Source organism: Chinchilla lanigera, unplaced genomic scaffold (genome assembly GCF_000276665.1).
Source record: "Chinchilla lanigera isolate Chin_1 unplaced genomic scaffold, ChiLan1.0 scaffold00067, whole genome shotgun sequence".
NCBI lineage: Eukaryota > Metazoa > Chordata > Mammalia > Rodentia > Chinchillidae > Chinchilla > Chinchilla lanigera.
The window spans coordinates 9,639,500-9,661,572 of NW_004955468.1; the positions used below are offsets into that span (position 1 = coordinate 9,639,500).

At 39.8% G+C, this 22,073-nt stretch overlaps 1 protein-coding gene across 4 annotated transcripts; it reads right to left on the bottom strand.

Annotated features, from left to right (window-relative positions):
- Positions 1 to 2,239: 2,239 nt before the first annotated feature.
- Fcrl1 (Fc receptor-like 1) lies at positions 2,240 to 21,244 on the bottom strand. 4 transcript variants are annotated; one of them, XM_005400130.2, is made up of 11 exons: positions 21,115 to 21,244; positions 15,877 to 15,897; positions 13,458 to 13,745; positions 12,293 to 12,580; positions 11,855 to 12,133; positions 11,018 to 11,137; positions 9,896 to 9,923; positions 8,627 to 8,709; positions 7,770 to 7,850; positions 7,133 to 7,164; positions 2,240 to 5,678 (listed from the first exon to the last, which is right to left on the bottom strand). In XM_005400130.2, the coding sequence occupies exons 1-11, from the start codon at positions 21,143 to 21,145 to the stop codon at positions 5,607 to 5,609; spliced, it is 1,323 nt and encodes a 440-aa protein (XP_005400187.1). In that variant the 5' UTR covers positions 21,146 to 21,244; the 3' UTR covers positions 2,240 to 5,606. The 4 variants fall into 4 exon arrangements, with proteins under 4 accessions (XP_005400187.1, XP_005400186.1, XP_005400189.1 ...); XM_005400129.2 differs by lacking the exon at positions 9,896 to 9,923 and adding an exon at positions 9,984 to 10,011; XM_005400132.1 differs by lacking the exon at positions 9,896 to 9,923 and adding an exon at positions 9,984 to 10,011 and having other exon boundaries at positions 15,846 to 15,897; positions 21,115 to 21,155.
- Between the last annotated feature and the right edge of the window lie 829 nt (positions 21,245 to 22,073).

Here is a 22,073-nt window from a genome sequence, read left to right on the forward strand (position 1 = left end):
ACCTTGCTGATTTTGGTTATTAATTCTAGTAGTTTTTTGGTGGAATGTTTTGGGTCTTCCACCTAAAGGAGTATGTCATCGGTGAATAAGAATAATCAGGCTTCTTCCTTCGCATACATATCCTTTTTTTTTTCTTTTTCTTGCCTGATTGATCTGGCTAAAGTTTCAAGTACTGTACTGAATAGTAGTGGTGATAGTGGGTATCTCTGTCTTGCTCCTAATTTTACAGAGAGTTTTTTTTTTTTTTTTTGGTTTTTCTCCGGTACCAGGAACTGAACTCACGACCTTGCGCTTGCCAGGCAGGCGCTTCTGCCGCTGAGCTAAATCCCCAGCCCTTGCTCCTAATTTTAGAGAAAATGCTTTCAGATTTTCCCCATTTATTATGATGTTGGCCATTTGTTTGGCATAAACAGGTTTTATCAAACTGAGATCTGTTCCTTCTATACATATTTTCTTCAGGACTTCTACCACGAAGGGAGGTTGGATTTTTTTTTTTTTTTCTGGTACCAGGAATCGAACTCATGACCTTGCACTTGCCAGGCAGGCGCTGTGCCTCTGAGCTAAATCCCCATCCCTGGGAGGTTGGATTTGTGTCAAAGGCTTTTTCTCCATCTATGTGATTTTTTTACCTGCTTTTGTTTTTGTAACAGCCCACATTTATTTGTGTATATTTAACTATCTTTGCATCCCTGTTAGAAAGCCTTCCTGGTCATGATGTAAGATCTTTTTAATGATTTGTGGTATTCTGTTTGCCAGGATTTTGTTGAGAAGTTTTGTGTTTATCTTCACTCAGGAGATTGGCCTATAGTTTTCATTTCTAGTGAGTGTTTGCCTCATTTTGGAATCAAGGTAATGCTAACTTCCAGGAATGAGTTTGGTAGTGCTCTTTCCTTTGGATTTCATTGAAGAATGTGAGGAATGCTGGCACTGGATCTTCCCTGAGGTTCTTGTAGAATCCAGTTAAATCCATTTGATCCTAGGCTCTTCTTACTCAAGTCACTGCTTTCTCTGGCTAGTTTTATGGCCTGTAGATTTGTGAGCTGCTCCCAAACCCATTCCAGTGTCCCCTCTGTCCATATACCACAGGCTGTGCCAACAGTCCAAGTTGAGGCATATCTGATTACATATCTCTGAAAGTAAACAGACTACTGAACTCTGTGTTAGATTAGACAGCAGAGCAGGAGGGACTAAGCAGTGCATTGGGCTTAATGCTAGAACTTTCAAGGCCCATTTCCTTCTAAAAACCATAAATGACCTGCCTGCCTTCTTGCTGGCAGAGGGTGGAACCACCATGTCTCTTCAAGCCTGAATTCAACACTTTTTAAACCTTGCAGGGGATCTACATCTAGCCTGCATCATCTCTATGACTGTCTCTTGTGACTGTCTCCCACCAAATTAGTGTGGTAGGGTGACACCAGAAGCCCTGAAGTGCAATTGTTGTGTAGCTTCTGATTCCTAGAACAACTCACTCTTAAACAATTAATCCCTTCCCAAAATGGCTCTGGATTAATCACGCTCAAGTATGGAGGACCCTGTGATGGATTTTTTCCCTAACTCTCAGCTACCATAAGGAAGAAGTTACTATACTTTCCCAAACCCCATGCTGTCTTTGCAGTTTGCAGTGAACATGGGCTTTTCTTGAGCTAGCACTGCTGGCCCACTCCACTTTTTCTCCCTGAAGCTGACAATCTTTCCCAGGCGTACTCTGTGTTTGCAGAACCAGCCTCCTCACCTCCCAGGAGCTAGATTTAGCACTCTAGACTACTTCCATTTTTTCCTGCATTATCTTTAGCTTTTCCCAATTTCTCTGTGGTTTCTAGTTTGCCTGTATTCTCTTTCTTAATTCCGAGAGCTTTTCTCCCTTTTCTCTTCACTAGATGTCATGAGTTCAGGTCCTGGAAAGACTTGTGCTGTACTGCTGAATCTTATACCACTATCTTCCTTCCTGTTAATCATATCTTTGTTATCTTAATAAATCTAGGGGGGAAGGAGATGGGGGCACATGAAATCACAAAACCTAATAAACTACCATGAACATAATTCAAAATAAGTTATAAGCATCAGATTAAATACCTAAATCTTCAGATAGTAGAACGATCTAAAAATTACAGAAACAGTATGTTTAAAGCTGTCAAAATTGTAAGTGTTAAACATATAAAAGTAAAACTATAAATAATTAAAAAAAGATTTGAAAGGCTGTAATAATTATTTTCAAATACTCAGTGTGTTTCAGGCACTATTGTAAGCATTGCACACCAAAAAATTTATTTCATTTTCAAAACAACACTATATTTAAGTCTAATTGTGTTCCAGTTAAAACTCAAACACAAAAGTTTATTAATTTGACTGAAACCCCAAGGCTAGTAAATAATGGTGCCAAAATGTAAATTCAAACCATCCTTTAGAAAGCATGCTTTTAGTTATTTTTCTAATACAGTGGCTCACAAGAAAAAATGTAATCATTGAAATAGAAAAGCGATAGGTTAAACAATAAAATAGATACAGCTGAAGAGAGTTGACTGGAAGAGAGAGGCAAAAAAAACTTATAGAATGCAAAAAGGGTGATAAAGAATTGAAACTTTTGAAAGATGAAGTAAGAGTTAAGGAACTATAATAAGAAGGTCTAGTAAACTTCTAATATTAATTTCTGAAGAAGATACTTAAAACAGCATTAAGTCAGACTGACAATCAAGAGATAATAAATATCTTTTAACCTTGAAGAAGAACATGAATCCTTGAATAGTTATTAATCTCAAAAAACAAAATAACTTCACATTTTTATATATATCATAGCAAAATTTTAGAGTAGAACAAGAAAGTGTTGAAAGAAATCAGGAAAAAAAACCACAGTACATAAGAACAACAATTATACTCAAAGATATCTCAACAGCAACAATAGAATAAAATATGACAACTATGTAATAAAATATTAAAAACTGTTGGTCACAAAACTAAAGTGTCAACCTTCAATTTTACTTTTGAACTTTTAGACCAATACAGTCATATACTTATCAAATAGTACTAGAAGGTTCAATTTCATAAAGAAAAAAAAGTGAATAAAAATATAAGAAGCCATGGATAAATGTAGCGTAAGTACTAAAGTGAAGAGATGGTTATACAAAGAAGTTCAAGCTACTGGTCGCACAGTATTCCAAGTTCATCCTTTGAGCTTTTCTATCCCCACCCTGAGCTCCCAATTCATAGATGTGGCAGACAAAATATAAAAGGCATGTTTGTTATTTTAAAAAGACAAAAAATATTCACAGACCAGAGAATAAAATAATGCAGAAAATGCAACTGAGGGGAAAAAAAAGAAAGCAAGGATAGAAGGTAGAAAGTACAGAGCTCCAGAACTGGGACTATATGTGATGTGCTTGGGAAACCACTGAAGCTAATGTGGTTGAAGTACTTTATGCAAAAAGATGTACAGCAGGACAGACTGTAGTATTAAAGATTCAAACTCCAAATTTATGTTTAATTGGGGTAAGAGAAAGCAGTATGAAAATGAAAGAGGAAAGAACAGACTATTAAAAAATAATGGTGGGAAATTTAGGTCTACTTGAAAACAATAAAGTTTGACCCCTACCAAAGAATATATATAAGAGAAAAGACAGTAAAAGTTCGAAACTTACCTCACACCAAACATTTATATAGAAATAGTCCATGAATAGAAGAAAAATGAAATATTATAAAAAGTATAAGAGAATATGGTCTGAGAGAAGATATCAGAAAGAAAGTCAGATGTCAAGATGGAAAAAGTTGTGTTTAGCAGCACAAAAAAATAATCTTCCACATTTTAAAATTCATTATCAACAAAAACTGAAGTGAAAGACTAGGTGAAAATATTTGCATCATACACAATGGAGAAATTGCTATGAGACATATTATTCAGTAATTATTTTGAGATGGGCAGACTCCAGGGAGTGGGTATGAAGAAATTTTCTGAACTGATGAAAACATCCCATATGAGAGAGATTTCCATTTCTCAGAAGCATGCATCTATTAGAATGGGAACACACATCCTGTGGATTTCAGTGTATGTGAATTATGCCTCTATATTTAGTTCCTATAACCCCTGTATGAGAAAAACAAACACCTAGGAAATTAACAGACACTAAACACAAGAGTTTAGAAAAATTACTAACAATAATAAGTGTATAGATAGATGCTTAACTGTATCAATAATTTTTTAAAATTATACCTTTTCTGCACAAATCCCCTCATTTATTGTTTATGAATGTATAGCCTTATCTGGGAGAAATTTAAGAATGTCTGACAAAAATATTTAATATGCATAAGTTACAATGTATTAATCCCAGACTTACAGATATATCCTTCAGATAATCTAGCAGGAGTGCATAAATATGCTTGTATAAAGACATTTACTTGAGCATATTTTTTGCTAATATACATTTTCTAGAAACAATTTTAATGTCCATCAATGACAAAAGGGTTAAAATATAATATGCTGAACAATTAATGTCACTGGACTGTACACCTAAAAATTGTTGAAAGTATCAATTTTATATTGTGTGTGTGTATATATATTTTTTTTTCCACAATAAAATGTATGGTTTATCCATACAATGGATTGCTATGCAGACTTTTAAAATAGTATGATAGATGTATATGTAGATTTTAAAATATTTTACTTTATTAAATATATATATTTGCAAATAACTGTACAAAAATAGAAAAATTCCAGGGTGAGACATGCTAAGTTGTAACAATGATTACCACTTGTATGAGTTTGTAGCAAAACTTTAACTTTTTCCTTCATATATCACTAAATTGTTTCAATTAACAAGACTGAGATTGTACTTAATTTAAAATTAGAATACAGACTGTAAATCATATTACCACATGTTCAAAAAATCTGAGAATAAAAGAAAAAATATTATATTCCTGAAGCTTCTAGAGGCTGCAACTATATACAGAATTTAAGATGTAGTGAAACTTAACAAAGATTCTCAGAAATGTGGGAGTCTTTAGATTGGTCTGTGCAGACAAAATTGACCATTAACACAGTGTAATCACAGCAACTCATCTTTCTAACTGCGTTTTCATTCTAATTGTGTAGTAGCAACTCAAAATAAACTAAGTCAGATTTCTTAGGGAAAAACAGCATGATTCAGGTAAGGGGCAGGGCAGGGGTTCTGTCCTGTGTGCACAGAAAACACTTCTACATGTGACAGACATACCTTTCTCTCCAGGGTAATCTTGCAAAATCACTATCCACCTGGGTTTGTGCACTCTGAACCTCACTGTCCCTCCACTCCAAGACTTTCAGTTATTTTATCCTACTGTTTCCTTTTGTGAAAAGAAGTAAGTGAATATATTCAACCTATTCCCAAAAGAACAAGCAGGAATCAGGCTCTGGCAGCAAAGTCCTTCCCACCCTTTGGCCTAAGTTGGTCTAAGTTGATTCCTCAAGGTGGTCTCTTTGGACCTTGTTGCCTTTCACAGTAGATGAAGGAATCATCTCATGGAGAAAAGCACCTGGGTGAAGGGTACTATAAAGCAGACTCCCAGGATCTCTGAAGATCATGTTGGGTCTGAGGTTTGAGATCATGGATGGTTTTCAAAGAGTAAAATCTTCCATAAGTTTACATAGCATCTTCATAGTCCACATCTGTGATATGTGCCTTTCTCAGTCTGGAATAGATGTCTGGGATGACCTGGAAGGAAAAGTAATGGGTAGAACAGAGCAGAGGACAAAGACAGCATGCCCTCCCCATCCTCTTCCAGTTAGCCTGCATGCATCTCATCATGGCACACCACACAATAACGCACCTCTAAGAAAGGGCTGTGGCTTTCCACCCACATTTCTAGGTGATCTACAATCTACTGGAGGCCACAGAGGTGCTCCTGATAGCTGAAAACTGGCATAATGAGGCCTCCCTTATTTTTATAGGCTGTTGTTGGGCAGTCCTACGGGCTGTCATTTCTTAAGGATGGTAAAAATTCATGAACTAAATTTAGCAAGTCACTGGAATGTTCCCAGGATTTGAATTCCATTCAGGAATATCTGGCTCCCACACAATACTAGACAATACTGCAAATCACCTATTATCATTGCATACATGTACAAAGCTGGAACACCTGCAGTTTTTCAGGAAGCATTTTTGTGTCATTAGCAATATCATGAGTTATTCAAAGTTTACACATTATTGATTTTTTCATAACACAATTCATTATTAACTTAGCTTTGCTCAACATTAATTTAGTTTGCTGTGGATTATTATGTTAACCTTACAACATTAAGAGATGGATATGTGATTCAGTGGTATTTTGGAATACAGATTTTCAAGGAAGCAAAACTTCTGCAATAGCTAAATCTTGGAAACAACCGAAATACCCATCAGCCAAGGAATGGATAAAAAAGATGTGATGTACTGATCAGCTATAAAGAAAGATAAACTCGAGGCTTTTACAGGTAAATTGATGCAAGCAAAGACCATACTCATAAGTGAAATAAATCAGAATCAGATGTGTAAACATCATATTGTCTCCTAGTGTAAGAAACTGAAAGAGTAAATAAGATGCAAAAGGTACAATAGATACTGTGAAAGGGAAAGAAACAGCTCAAAAGACAAGAACTAAGATGGGGGAAAAGGGGAAAGGAAGGGGAAATACATATATATACACACAAGATAGCTAAGATAATTGTACTACTAATTTCTATTAGTTCATTGAAAGGAACAGTTAGTGCTTATAATGTTTGATTCATTTTGCATGTCTATATCTGGTAATCTGAGCAACTGCTTTGAAGATAACAGTATGTAATATAGTAACCATTGTTAATTTTCTATCATCTTGTTTTGAAATTTTATATCTTTTTTTACCTTAAAATTTAAAAAAAACCTTTTAAACTAGGCATACACTGTGACTGAAATACATACCTCTATATGTCCACTACTCAAGTAAAGGTACTTATAAACCTCCCAAATTCCCTTGTACAGTGATTTGTTAGTTATGATTACATGTTTTTACCTCCATTGTGTTGGTAGATCAGGGACCTTGGGATTTTCTTTCTCTTCCTACATGGCTATAATTTAAGAAGTTTGAGAACCATTCCTTAGAGCATGCAGAGAGAATGCATGAAGAAAAGAACAAAGGGGACCCTGCTTACCTTATTCTCCACATGTGTCCCAGTGCGTTCAACTAAGGAGGAAAAAGTGTTGTGAGATTCCGTTTATAATGGTCTCCCAGAAGCTGTTGATACAAGCTTCTTCCTTTCTTATGTATTTCTCATAGATTGAGTTCCAACATTATAACCTGTGTTGCTTTTCTATCACAAATATAATTACCTTAATATTCAGGAAAAAAATGGTAGCCTGGGGTGGATGGGTAAGTAACCATTCCCCTCAACCTTCCCTCTCAGAGCACGGCATAGACAACACCTTTTTACCTCTTGGCTTTTCTGGGCTTGTCATGTGTACAGCGACAACCACAGCAACTAAGCAACTATACTGGGGTGCTATAAGAGTACATAGGGCTACTCTAAAAGGGTAAGTAGAGGCCATCATCTCTAGGGCTCTTATCTGCCTGGGAACTGGGGTACACAGTAGGTCAAGCTAGCATAAGCATGTGGCACTTCCAGACCAAAGGTCAGTCTTCAGGGTGGCAGGGGTGCAGAAAGTCAGCTCTAAAACCAGAAGCAGCTGCTTTGAGTAGCACTGACAGATAGCCATGCATAACTACTGATTATTCTCTTGGATCCAGGAAAGGCAAAAGTTAGAGACAAATTGACATACTCCATGCCTTACCTACTACTGGTTCTCGCTCCTGCTGGGTGTGGTACACCAGTGAATAAACCTTATCCCTGTTATCCCCACTTACAACATTCACTACAAGAGAAAAAAGGAGACATGGTCACATAGTGTGGGGGACAGTGACTCTTAACATATCATTTTAAAATAGAATAGTTTTAGCCTTAGTACAATCCTCAAAATGTGTCTTGAGAAACATCCCGGAGGGGTTATAAAAAGTTAACTTTGCAGTCCTGACTTTGGCCTGGAATGCTTCTCCAAAGACAAAGAACACTCGGGCCCAGATAACCACCTATGACCCTGCCTGGGTTGTTTCATCCCTTCCCTGGCCCTAGATAAACATTGTAACCATAAAGGAAATGTATGGTTATTTAAAGGGGGATATACAGAACAGAGTGTAGAAAGTATATATTATTGTGGTTGGGCTCATGACCAGAGCCTGACCTGGTCACGTGGCACAAGGAAAACAATATGTGGCCAGGGCTACAACATTCCAATCTGTTACCATGGAAACAAAAGGTATATTTAAGGTGGGAACAAAGAAGGCCAGCTGCCCACTTTCCTGAACTGCAAGTCAGGGATGAGAGGTGGCTAACCTCAAATTAATAAAACTGTGTTTATTCTAAATAGAGTCCTTCAGTTTCTTGTGGAATACAACCCAAATTTTTGCCATTACAATAGTCCCCTCTTCCTGTCCTTCTACTTGCTGCATGCTTATCATACCCATGGTGGCATATGAGCCATTCACGTGTAGAGGAAGTTGAGGCTCAGCAGGGTCAAAGTTGGCTAGAAAATGTCATCCCTCTGCCTAGCACATTGTACCCACTTTTGCCCAGGTTATTGGGAAGACTCACCATTTTCATAAAAAGTCTGTGTCTGCACTGAATCAGGTGAGTTGAGGTAATTAGATTGTTGAAGTACAGGGATGTCAGGGCTCCTGCAAATACAGAAACAGGCTGTCTATCTGGAATAGCTTCTGGATATCTCAGATACAACCATCTGAGATTGTGAAATAGAGGAGAGAAATCTGTCAAAAGGGTTCTATGAGGAATATTAATGCATGGGAACTCGAGGGCACAGCTGTATGGTACAAACCATGGCTCCCTAGATGGACTGTGTGGGGCACTTTATACTTACTGCACTGCATTTCTTTCATGAATATAAAGTCCTTTGCAGCTGGTTCACTGTAACAGTGGCCATACCTGGGATAGTGCTATTGACATCATAAAGGCTCAGGAAATACTAAATAAAGACATATGGAAAACAGGTGGATGGCCAGAACAAGCAACTTGAAGAAGGAGCAGGAGAAAATATGGCCATCTGTGCAATCACTGAAAGAGTCATTTGGAAAAAATATCTGTTTATTGTTGGCATAAACAATAACAGAATAAAAAATATATCAACTAAGCAGTGCTATCCTTAGATGGAAATATTTTTAAATATTTTCTTCCTGTAAACTTCCAAAGAATTTCATCAATAATTTTTCAGCATGTTTTTTATTGTGTCTTTCATTACAGAAATATGTGTGTATTTTACCTTCCCCAATATACTTTAAGATTCTGTTAATGAGTACTTGATTGATCAATATTGCGTGTCTCTATTTGTTTTCATGACAAACCACTTTGAAGATATCAATATGTAATACAAGCATTGTTAATTTCCTACCACTTTGTTTGTAACTCTGTATTGTCTGTACTGTTCTTTTGCTATTTTGTAAAATGTTGTCTGTCTGTTAATGTTTTCTTCCTTTTATTTTTAAAATTAAAAAAAAAGATTCTCAAGGTCTTTTTGTATATTCATACCTCTCAGCAGTCAACAGAACAATTTAAAACCCCCACATATTGACTGACTATTTGAATGAATGGTCCTTGCCAAGCAATGAAACTTTCTTATTCTTCAGTAGTCTTAAGGGGAATTAATAGGGAAGATTTAAAGTAATTACTTTTTACAAGAAATCTAACTGAAAAAAAATAGCAAGTGAATGTTCAAAGTTTCCAGTAGGAGAACTCAGGAGTGAGTGTTAGGTATGACAAGACAAGATAAGACAAAAGTTTAGGACAGAGGACAATTACAATTTTTAAAAATAGATTTCTCTGCCTTATTGGCACAAATGGACAAAGCACCTCAGTGGATCCGCAGCTGAATGTCTTCCTAGAAGACATTCAGAATGTCTTCCTTTCTCTGCCTTATTGGCACAAATGGACAACTCACCTCAGTGGATCCGCAGCTGAATGTCTTCCTAGAAGTCAAACAAATGAGTGTGCATGTTAGTGAGAAAGCCCCCCTTCTCAGCACTTCCACACCGCCCTTGCCCCGGGGTGTGCCTAACCCAGGATGCCCACTGTCACTATCAACGTCTGTCCAGAGGACATCCCAGCTATCAGTGATAGAGCATTCATTTCACAAATGAGGAGATGCAGGCCCACATAGTTAAAGAGATGTTCCCACATACAGTAAGTACCACAGCCAGAACTTGAGCCAAGTTGCTGAACACTTGTTCTGAGTTTGAAACCACACCTGCCCAAAGTTCTTCAGAGCAAGTGATGCCATAGACATATTACACGTGGAAGAAGTACCCAAAGCTTTGGTAAAGCTTGGAATTTAAATAAGAATCTCATATTGCCCTTTCTTGCCCCATCTCCAACTTGCTCAGTGGAGATCAGAAGACCAAGGTTAAATATACAAATCAATATGGAAGTACCGGCTATGATAAAGTAGGAAGTAAGATCATTGGAATTCATAAGAGAATAGCCACAGGCTGTGTGATCAGGTGAAGCCTCCTAGAGAAAATGACAGCCTGAAAAGGCACATGACAATACCCTAAAGCAGTGATGGCTGAACCTTTTAGAGCTTTCAATGAACAAAACAGTCCACTGAGAAGCCATCAGTGCCCTAAGGTGAGTATAACTTGATGGATTGACTTCAGAACTAGGAAACAGTCAAGATGAGCTCCTAAATGCTTTTCTAGTGACTGATTGTTTTAAATAGTTGTTTTCACAGCAACATGAAATCAAAGAACAAGCTGTCAGCTGAACCTGAACTGATGGCACATGAAAGACAAAGAATTTTACTAAATATTTCACTACTGTAGTAAAAATCTGAGGGGGCGGGGTAGAGAATAGATCCATAGATGAGGTGGCAAAAAGCATATATTTATCCTTTGTAGTGTACATACCACAAAGCCAGCCTATTTCAGTAAAATCAAAGGTCACAGTAACAAAATACCAATCTCTGTAAATACTGACCTATTTTTCTCTTGAGCCAGCAGCCAAATATCAGGGCCATAGCAATGACGAGACCAAAGCTACCAAGCAGCCCTTCTATGATGCCTGAAGTAAGATGATCGCTTCCGTTCCCATCAGGCACTGAGGGGAGAGACCTGTGCGTGAGTCGTGAGGGGGAGATTGGGGTCTGCAGAGCAGACATCTTGGGTCTGGGCTGTGCCTAGAGTGTGCTCTTCCTAGGGGGGATTTACAGTACTTTTTTTTTACCTGGGAAAAATTCTTTGTCACGAGCATGTATTATGGATTCACACTCAATAACCATACAAAATACCAAACGAAAGCAAGCAAGAATAACAGCAGGACTACCCATTACCAAACCTAACAAAATGCTAGAAATGTTGCTTCTAGTCCTAGAATTATTTTATAATATGATACTGAGAAAATTATAGCTAGAATGAAGGCCTTGATGACAAATCTTGCTATACTCTGAATTCATTCAAATCAGGATTTAATAAACAGTATGTCTTTTATTTGAAATTATGAATAATGAGTATTTAGAAAGCTACACTGACACATAAAAAGAGAAATGGAAGAGGGTGGGCAATTTTCTGTTTAGGTCAGAACGTTTACTCTAATGCAGGGATTTACTTATATAGCTGAGGACCTACAGCTTCATCACATTGATGATGAAGACAGGCACTGAATCCCCAATCCTCCACACTCCTCAGGTATACTGTCCATGATAGCACCACATGTAGAAGCCCATGTTTGGTAGCACCCCACCAGAAACACTGTTATGTCAGAGAGCCTCTTACAAGATGGGAAGAGACTAAGACCATCCCATAGTTTGAGCTATACCTGTGACATCGAGTGTTACAACCTCACTGCGCTGGGCATGCCGGCCATTGTCAGCGTCACAGGAGTAGTTTCCAGAATGTTCTACAGTCAGGGAGAGGTTGAAAGACACTCCTCCTCCAGAGGGGGCCGAGCTGTTCCTCAGGATGACATCCTCATGATAAAGCTGGTACAGGATCGGGGGAGAGCCTCGCAGGGCCTCACAGTGAAGCTCCACCACATCCCCCACCACAGGCTGGGCTCTGGAGGCCTTAACGGTAAGGACAGGGTTGGATACTGGACCTGGGAAGACAATAGGTTATCAGAAAGGAGCTTCTGAGGATGCAGTAGACTGACAGTCCCTGCCTGTCCTCAGAGACTCAGCCACACTGAACTTCCTTAGGGTACCCCTGGGCAATGTGGATGAGATGTGCAACCCAGACAGCGGGCAGTAGAACTTACTTCTGACAGTGATGCTGATCAACCCACTGAGGCTGGGGCCATGGCCGTTGTCCGCTGCACAGTAGTATTGCTCAGCATCTCTCTGCTGAACCGAAGCAATCTCATGTTCCGCTACCAGTGAACGCTGGGTCTTTGCTGCCAGTTTTAAACCCAGAGCACCTCTGTACCAGAAGAAGGTGATGTCTCCAGTGCCACTAGCAACTGAGCAGATTAGAACCAGCTTGTCTCCCTCCATGGCCCATCTTCCTGGGGGTTGGGTCTCCAAGCTCACATCAGAGACAGGGACTCCTAAAGGAACACAGGATAATGTAGGTGCCTCTGAGCAGGGAGATTTTCAGGGACAAGGAGTAAGTGTGAGATGCTCGAACGCGAAGGCTGCTCAAAAGTCGATGATTTATATAATCTAAATTGGGGGTGGGGCCCTGCTGAGTTGGAATCAGGTTTGGTTGGACTGATGATCACAGAATAAGAAAGACAACATTGTAGTAGCATGGAGAATATGACATCACCCTCTTCCCTAAGACAACAAAACTCCCATTACCCTAAGTCTCAAACTTCCCTTTTGCAAGCACAGTAATATAGTGATTAATATCTAAATTATAAATTAAAATTCCTGGGTGTGAATACTCGTTCCAACTCATATTTGCTGTGCATGCTTGATCAAATCACTCCTCTGAGACTCAATTTCCCACCTGTAAATGGAGAAGGTAACGATAGTCATCTCGTACAGTCAAGGCGTTTGATGAAACATGTCTGTGAAGCACTATAACAGCACCCATTGTGTATGAGCTGTTCGAGGTGTTTGCATTGGTGGGTAGGCATTCACTTTTGAGTGTTTAGCACATCTGAGATTATGCAGCCATCTGGGGGTACTAAACATTGGGTCTCTTTATAGGAAAAGATGTCAAAAGTGTCAGCTGTCATGGAAAATGATAGTTCACAATAATAAAACACCCTCTGCATTCTGTCTTTCAAGATCAAGCCCATTCCATAAGCCATTCTCCAATTCTTTGTTCTGCACACTTCTTCCACAAAGCCTTTCTTGTGATGCTGACCTTAAATCTGGAATCCCCTCTCTACCTCTGTCCAGGACGGGCAGAAGATGCCATGTTTCACTCCCCTCTCCCTAGCTTCAACTCTGGAAAACAGCCCCTAGGACACTCACTCTGCACATGTATCTGAGACCTCAGGCTCGTTCTTGTGACCCCGTGAGTCAGTGTCTTTGCCTGGCACCAATAGAATCCTGAGTCTTTGCTCCACACAGCTGGGATCCAGAGCTCTGGAGAGGTCCTGGGGCCTGACCCCAGCATCTGTTCATCTCTGTAGAAGTAGAACTGTGGCTTCCAGACATGTGGCTTCTGTGGAAGGAGCTGCATCTCACAGGTCAGCCTCATCGGGTTCCCCTCTATGGGCTTGGAGGGGCTGGCTCTTAGTACAGGACGTGGAAGTGGCTCTAGAGAAGATTGAACACAAAGCCCAGACCAATGAGATTGAAAGTTTATGATGATAAGCATTTTGTGTTTTCTGGTAGCTGGACACACTGAATACCCACCCATCCCCTACTTGGCCCATGGGCCTCCCTACTTATTCCTCTGGGCAGCAGCATTGACTTTAAGAAGCCACCTTTACCCTAGACTTGCTTTTATGAAATAGTTTGATGTTTCTATGCTTGAGCTAAAAACCCTTTTCTCAAAGCCAGTACAGGGATATCAAAGGAGGTAGCTCGAGTTGCATTAGAGATATTTAAGCTTGAAACTTTTTTAAGGGCAACACTTTTCTTGCATCCTTGTTGTAAACCATATTGGCTATTTGCTTCAGCTGCCTTTCCTCTCATATTTCAGACCCATTCTATCTCTTTCAGAGGCAGAGCATGGGACCTGGAGGGTCAGTCAGTGTGGAAATAAGACAGAGGGAGTTGAGCCCATTTTGCTGACTGTCCTGTCACCTCTATTGCTGTTTGTATTGGAAGGAACAGTGCACTTGCCTGGAAATGCCCTATACCCACCATCTGCAGAGCCCAGGTCCTGAAGTGGAACATATATAGAGACTTCTGTGGGAGCTGTTATGTGAGAAGCAAATTTAGTTCATATCTTTAGCCTGAGCGATGTGTCCTTGGAGGCCCAGGTCTCATAGTTACAGCACCCCAGGAAATGTTACAAACCCGGACAGCACTGGCTCTTTGGGCATTTGTTTCCAAACCTGAGAGCCTCTAACATTGGAAAATTTTACGACTTTCCTAAAAGTAACCTCTTTCTTTCTCTTTCCCTATCCCTCTCTCTCTCTCTCTCTCTCTCTCTCTCTCTCTCTCTCTCTCTCTCTCTCTCTCTCTCTCTCCCTGTTCCTCCCTCTCTCTCTTGCTCACTCTCTCTCTCTTTCTCTCTCTCTCTTGCTCACTCTCTCTCTCTTTCTCTCTATTTCTTACTTTCATCAGCTAAAATACCAAGTGCTCTAGATCACTGAGAGGCAAATCCTAGTGCCGTATCTGAAATCTCCAAGCCTTACTACTGGAAGGCTTTTCCCTGGGTCTTCTACCAATGGTTGCTAAATTTTTCCCTTTGTCCCAGGGTAGAAAATACTGCACACTTTCTGTCCTTGGAAAACTGTGGTTTCTAAGGACCGATGAGCTCTGAGGCTGAGCAAAGAAACATTTTTTTTAATGTACTTAGGCACCTGTCTCAGAGTCTTCTGACCAGGGAAGGGGAGGGGTGGAGTAGGAAGACATCCGGGCTAACTGCAAGTCTGGTGCTCAATCTTATAGTTCAGAGTTTGCTTCTGATAATTCTCAGGCAACAGAGATTACCTGAAAAATACTTGAAAATTTTGTTTCCTTTATGTGGCTTTGGGTTTCTGCTTAGGTTGGGATTGGGCATCTGGGCTTTGAAGTAAACAAGAGACCCAGCACAGGCCAGGCATGTCATAAACAGAAGGCTGAGTTAGACAAACATCAGATGAAGAACCCAGAAAGCTAGGCTGTTTTCTGACCTGCTTGAGAATTCTTGATTTTGTGCTCTTGGTGTGGCAAGAGAGTCCATGTTAGCCCTGGGGTTAATATTTTGTGCACAAGAGAGCAAATCTCACATATACTAGATTTAAGCATGCTTTGGTGAAAATTCCTTGTGGTGGGAAAGTTTCCTAGTCCCCTCCTCTGGGAAGGGAGAGACTTTGAATAGACATCAGAACAGTGAAGTAAGTTGGCATAAACCAGAGCATGAGAGAGAAACTTGCTGAGGTAACAGAATGGCAGGAGGCTCAGGGACTTAGGGCCTTTATGGCAGGAAAGACAGAGGCTCTCCTAGCATGACTGCTTGGCATCCTTTGCCTTCTTTGTGCCAATGACATTTCCCTCCTTACCCTGAATCTAGAAATAAGACTCCTGGAGAACATCACATTAAGATGCACCAAGCAGACATAACTCAAAGCAGCCAGGGCCTAGAGGAGCCTCTGATGTCTGTACACCTTAGCAACAGTCACTGGATGTGTTCTGGACAGGCAGAGGCTGCTGAGACAGCCGTCCACAGGCTTCCGGTGCCAAACTGAGTGATAAGATACTCACAGACTGAGGAAGAAAGGAACGTGCAACTCACCAGCAGGTTCACAGTGCAGAGCTGGAAGAGACATCACCAGAGGTCAGGGCGGGGCAGTAAGTCCCACAGACACACAGTTTAACTCTTCCGCAGAAGGCTTTCCCAGGAATGTGCTGTCCTTCCTCCATGCCTCCCCCGGCCCCCACCTTCTTCCCAGCTTGACTTTCCCCTCCTCCCCTTCTTTCTCTCGTCTTCCCTCCCTTGTTATCTTCTTCCCCTTCCTTCTTCTCTACCTTCCTTCCTTCCTTTCTCCCTTTCTCTAGTCCTGTTCCCACATCTCATATCATTCATAGCACATCCACCAAAAAAATGGTTATTGACATGATCATAAAGTAACTTCCAATAACTTTAGTCATCTGTGACAAGGAGATGGTGTTTTTATCCTTAGTGACTCAGCAGCTCTCTCGTCAAGGCCCTTATTTCAATCCCCACATGTTCTTCTCAAAAGTGTTGATGATCCAGCTCTGAACTGACAGCCTCATTCACAGTAACAGAATCAGGCAAAAAGTGGTTAAGGATCTCATGTTCAAGGCATGAGGTCTGTGTTTAGGAGCTTTAGGTCAGAGAAGGTTTAGGTCCAGAGAAGGAATGCACATTTCTCCAAAGGTTCTCTCCTACCCAAGGATTTAACTGTAAGTTATGGTTTGTGTCTAGATGTCCCTCCAAAACCTCATGCAGTCATGGGGTGGGCTACTAGAGTTTATGATTGATCCATGGTCCAATGTTGGGATTATGGATGTGAGAGCTACCCACCCTGGGGCTGGTAGTTTGCATACAATATAAAGGAGGGAAAGAGGCCTGTTCTTGCCTCTCCTCCCTTTTGCTCTTGTTGCTTTTGCTGTCTTCAGCCAATATGAACGGTTGCCCTGTGCCATGCGCCACCCTGCTTTGGAGCCAGCTGAGTATGGACTGAGACCTCCACAAACTGTGAGCTAATAAACCTTTCCTTCCTTAGTTCCAGGCATTGGGTATTTTGTCTGAGCAATGAGAGAAAATTAGCCAAGACACCATAATATGGCATAATGGTCAGGAAGGGAAAAGTCTGGAGAAAATATAGGCTTTATAACAGGGTGGCAGAGAGTTGAATATTTGCTCTTCCTCTTGCAAACTGTGTGACCCTGAAAAAAATACTTTTCCTCTTTGTTTTAATTTCCTTTTCTGTAAAATGTAGACAGTATTAGTAATTACAGAGATTTGGTGAGGATTAAATCTGTTGATCTCCATAAAGTGCTTAGAATTATGCTGAAGATTTGCTTAGCATCCAAAAAATAGTGTATCCTGATTATCATTACTATGTGCAGTCTGAGGTGCCTACTTTTTAAAGTTAAATGGTATTAATAATTGTGTTCTCAAGTAGGAGAAGGGAATTAACAGAGCAGACATGAAAATGATGTTTTATTTGTTTGTTTGTTTTGTTTTTGTTTTTCTCCGGTACCGGGAACCGAACTCACGACCTTACGCTTGCCAGGCAGGCGCTTTGCCGCTGAGCTAAATCCCCAGCCCCAAATGATGTTTTATTTGTCCAACTATATGCAAATAGTTTTGAGTGCAACCATATGCTAGGCACTGTGCATGGCACAGTGCCACACAAGTAAATAGGGACATCAGTCCTTGGTGTCAAGGAATTGACACTACAGTGGGAGAGAGCCAACCTAAACAAATAAGCATATCCTATGATTTCAGAGAGTGATTGGGGCTATATGAAAACTAAAGCACAAAACAGTTGTTTTCAGAACTGGGGGTCACACCCAGAGCTGCTCTATTATTAAGCTACATCCTTGACCCTTTTTATTTATTTTTTTTAAAATTTGAGCTAGGATCCCACTAAATTGTCCTGGAGGTACTCAAACTTGTGATCCTCTTTCCTCACCCTCCCTCATTGCTGGGATTATAGGTATGTGCTACTGAGTCCAGCCAAAGTAGAAAATTAAGTTATAGGATCTTAGACCATTTTGACTACTTAGATAAATTGCAATGTAATAGAAACTGAAATTACTACCTGGATTAAATCAGATAGAAAGATTTTTTAATAGTTGAGAAAGAGCATCTCTGGTAGAGATGACAGCAAAGGCAAAGACCCTAAGGGGGAGTGAGCTTGTCTAAGGAGAGTGAGCTTTCTGCTAGCAAGTTAGGGAAGAGGTAGACACTGGTGTGCAGAAGAAGACAGGAGCCAGTTGTGGACATCTTTGTGGACTTACTAACAGTCTGAAATTTCATTCTAGATGTAATGCAGGATAGTTCTGACTTAATTTAAATTTATAAGATCCCTCTTTCACCCAAGAAAACAAGCTATAGAAGTGCAAGAGAAGCAGTGTTAATATTAGTGGGAATTTAGGAGAGTAGAAATAATGGCTCAGATTAAGCTACACTGGTGATGCGAAGTGGTCAGCTTTTAGCATAAGTTTTTAAAGCAGAATCAATAGAAATTGCTTATGATTAGGCAGAAATTTTGAAAAATGAAAAAGAGGGAAGAAGGAGAGAGAAAGAGAGAAGAGGGGAGAAAGGGAGAGAGAGAGAGACAGAGAGAGAGAGACAAAGAGAGAGAAATTATTGCTCATAAGTTTTGGCCACAACAACCAGAAAAATGCTGGTAATGTCTAGTGAAATGTGGAAGTTGTAGGGAAAATCGATTAAATTTTGTGGTGTTAGGGTAAGAGGTGAAGATCAAGCTCTGTTTGGGTTTAAGATGCCTGTTAGAGGCCTAAATGACCACTGAATACATAAAAAGTGTTCTAAGAAGAGATTGAAGGAGAAATAGCGGCACATTAGCTGACAAAATGATGTGACCTGAGGAATGGAGTATGGAGGAAGAATAGAATGTAAGTATCAACCTTGGGAATTGCCACCATTTTGAAGTCAGTAAAGAATCTAGTAAAGACACTAGAGTGCAACAGGTACAGCACTAAGTTGGCAAGAGAACTAGGAGGATCTGATATTCTTGGAGCCATGTGAAATCCTGGTTCCAGGAGTGGTCAGCTGCATTACATGTCCCTAAGAGATTAAAGAAATACAAAAAAGAAAGTGATCTCTGGATGACACCACATGGAAATGGTGGTTGATATCCAAGAGAGCAGGTTTAGCATAGTGTAGGAACAAAAGTGAATTGAAGTGAGTTTGAGAAAGGATAAAGAAGAAAGATAGGGACCCAGAATAATTTAGCAGCTTCAGGGGGTTAAGAATGGGAGAAGATTTGGCCATACATGAGGGGATGTTTGAAAAGATAGAAATATTCTGTATTTTGATTGAATTAATGGTCACATGACTCAAAACCTCTGTCAAAAATTTCAGTGTTTCAAAACAGTGAACTGTAATGTAATTTAAGATGAAGTTTTTAAAAAGAAAGGATGGAAGGAAGTGAAACAAGGGCAGAAAGTCACCAAAAACTTGGTAGAGGAAGACAGACCAATGGTGCAGTGAACTGAGACCACCAGGTCATGTTTCCATTGTTTTAAGATTAAAAATATTATAGGGACCTGGACATGGTGACACATGCCTTTCATCCCAATTCTATGGGAGGGTGGGGCAGGAGTAAGATCAAAAGTATGAACCCAGACTGGGAAACTTAGTGACCTAGCCATTCCCTGTGTCAAAATTAAAGAAAGTTTGCAGTTATAGCTCAATGTGAAGGTCCTGGGTTCAATCCCCAGTACTAAAAAAAAAAAAAAAAAAAAAAAAAAAATTACATTATATTTATATCTTTACTGGAATAATGTAGAATGGATACACATTTTAATGATGGAAATTTTTTTGAGAAAAGAGGGTCTTGGATGCAACTCACAAGTGGAGAATCCTGTCTTCTACAGGATGAGGGACAATGGATTCATGGAACTGGGGGAAAAGACAGAGGATGAGTTCGAAGTTAGGTGAGTTGGTAGATATGGCAAGAGAAATATGAAGACTTTTTCTTCTGGTTGCCTTTATGTTTTCAATGAAATATGAAGTGAAGTGATAAAGAGTGAAAAGGGATATTCTTGAAGAGAAAGGAAAAGGTGTGAAATAATAGTCATCATGAGTGGGAAAGCAGGGCTGTAAAAGTCTAGGAGGCTTGTCTGGCAGTGCTGATGATCACCAGAGATTTGGGGCTCTACGTTAAATGGAGACAAATCAACAAAGGTGTGCCTTTTGTTTAAAATCCTGTTCAGCTGCTCAAGCACAGGTGAAGACATGCAGAAAAATGTGTTGATCAGGACAGTGCAATGGGGGAAGGAAAGTGAAAGGAGATTGTGATGATGGATTGCAGAATCTAAGCTGAATACCATAAGGAGTAAGTACATGAATTATAACACTTGACCATGGGACAGTAATCCTGGGGAGTTGAAGACATGTTAGAAATAGAGTGCTAGAGAAAGTGAGCTGGAGATATTACAGAGTGGAGATAGTTGCTGAAAACAGAAGATAAGTTCTAAGGTATGACAGTAGGAGTAGGGACTCTACAAAGGATAAAAGGACATAATATTGGATAATAAGGTAAATAGCTGCAACTCCAGACCATGCTCATAAGTAAAATAAATCAGACCCACTTGTGTAAACATCATATAGTCTCACTAGTGTGAAAAGGTCAATGAGTCAATAAGAACCAAAAGGTACAATACATATTGTGAATTGGGAAGAAACTGTTCAAAAGGAAGGAGAAATTGTTATGAGGGGAAGGAGCAAGGAAGGAAGGAAAGAGGAGAATTACACACACACACACACACACACAATACATTTAAGATAGTTATACTGCTAGTTTCTCTTAGTTCATTGAAAAGGTTGGCGCTAATATTATTTAGACAATATTTCATGCCTATATCTTGTACTCAGAGTAACTACTTTGAAAATAATATGCAATGATTAATTATTGCTACTCTCTTATTATGTTGTATTGAAATTCTTTTTTATTTTTTATTCTCTTTAAAATAAAAAAAAGAACAAGGAAATGAAAAGCCAATTTGTTACATGGGGGAGGGGCTTATAAAAACACCAAGCACAAGCACAGAATTGATGTGAAAAGGAAGAGTCAGTGAGTGGTTCCGAGGAGATAAAAACTGAAGTGAATGTTTTCTTTAGAAATCTGATTTTCTGTTAGTGTATCCACCAATTTCTTCCTGACTCGGCTAGAAGTAGAGATCTAAGCACCCGTGAGCGACCCTGAGCACCGCCAGCCCGAAACTCAGTCCTGAGAACTGCCTCCCAGCAATTCAGGAAGTGGGCCCCGGTGATGGCATCCCACTGCCCACTCACAGTTGCCCAACTCACCACAGATCAGCAGCAAGAGCCTCAGCAGCATGAGGGACAGGTGCGGATGGCGAATGAAGACACCACTCTTCAAAAATGTAATTCACATCAGACTCGAGAGGTGTTTGTCAGAGGTTTGAGGAAGTCACGATCGGAAGTTCCCTTCTGTACACATTTACAGAAATAGAAGAAAGAAGAACCCTCACAAAAGTCAGCGTCCATTTTCCCTCCAGTGGAGGCTGAGAAAAATTAAAAGTCTTCATTTTCATAATGTGGTTCAATTTCACACCTTAGATATGATACATATCAGAATATGAGGACCCCTTTGAAGAGTCCAGGTATGTAACATGGTTTCTTAAAGGTATTTTCTGACTTTAATGAGTCTAATCAGTCTACTGCCTTGCTGAAATTTGAATGCATATTTTATCTTTGATAAGGTTGTCTCCTGGACAGTCTAACAGACACATCCTTCTTTCTATGCAGTCTCTACTATAGTCACACTATGCAGATTTGTTGTGAGGGCAGAGATTGATGGGATGGTCACCCAGGTTATGTGTAGTGTCTGACAGTTGTTGTATATGATTTGTACAGGGGTTACTCTGTTCAGACAGATAAAAGATTCCATATTTAAACTTTCAGTGTATCAGTAAATGGCCATAAAAAACAAACTCATGGGAAAGTGCAATTTGAAGGATGTTTGGAAATAAAATACAGACAATAAACATATACCAGTTCACCTCTGGGCACTTAGGAGGAGCTTGCCATTAGCATCAACTCCCGCATTTGTGATACTGTTCCCTCCATCACTCAAAATCGGGATATCTATAATCTCTCCCATTGCTTTCTTTTTTAAATCATATTTTATTACTACTCTATGTGTTTGCAATACATGAGTTTACATTCATCTTAGGGAGCAGGTACAAGTACATGATACATCTTGACTCCTTTTTAATCCCTTTTTCCCACCTCCCTCCCTCTAT

Excerpts from the sequence above, each read along its gene's own strand:
- Fcrl1 (XM_005400130.2), bottom strand. The coding sequence starts at position 21,145 with ATGCTGCTGAGGCTCTTGCTGCTGATCTGTG. Across the intron at positions 11,138-11,854 it reads TGTAACACTCGATGTCACAG|TGCCTGATGGGAACGGAAGC; the intron begins GTATAGCTCAAA and ends CTCTCCCCTCAG. Across the intron at positions 5,679-7,132 it reads GGACACATGTGGAGAATAAG|GTCATCCCAGACATCTATTC; the intron begins GTAAGCAGGGTC and ends TTTTCCTTCCAG.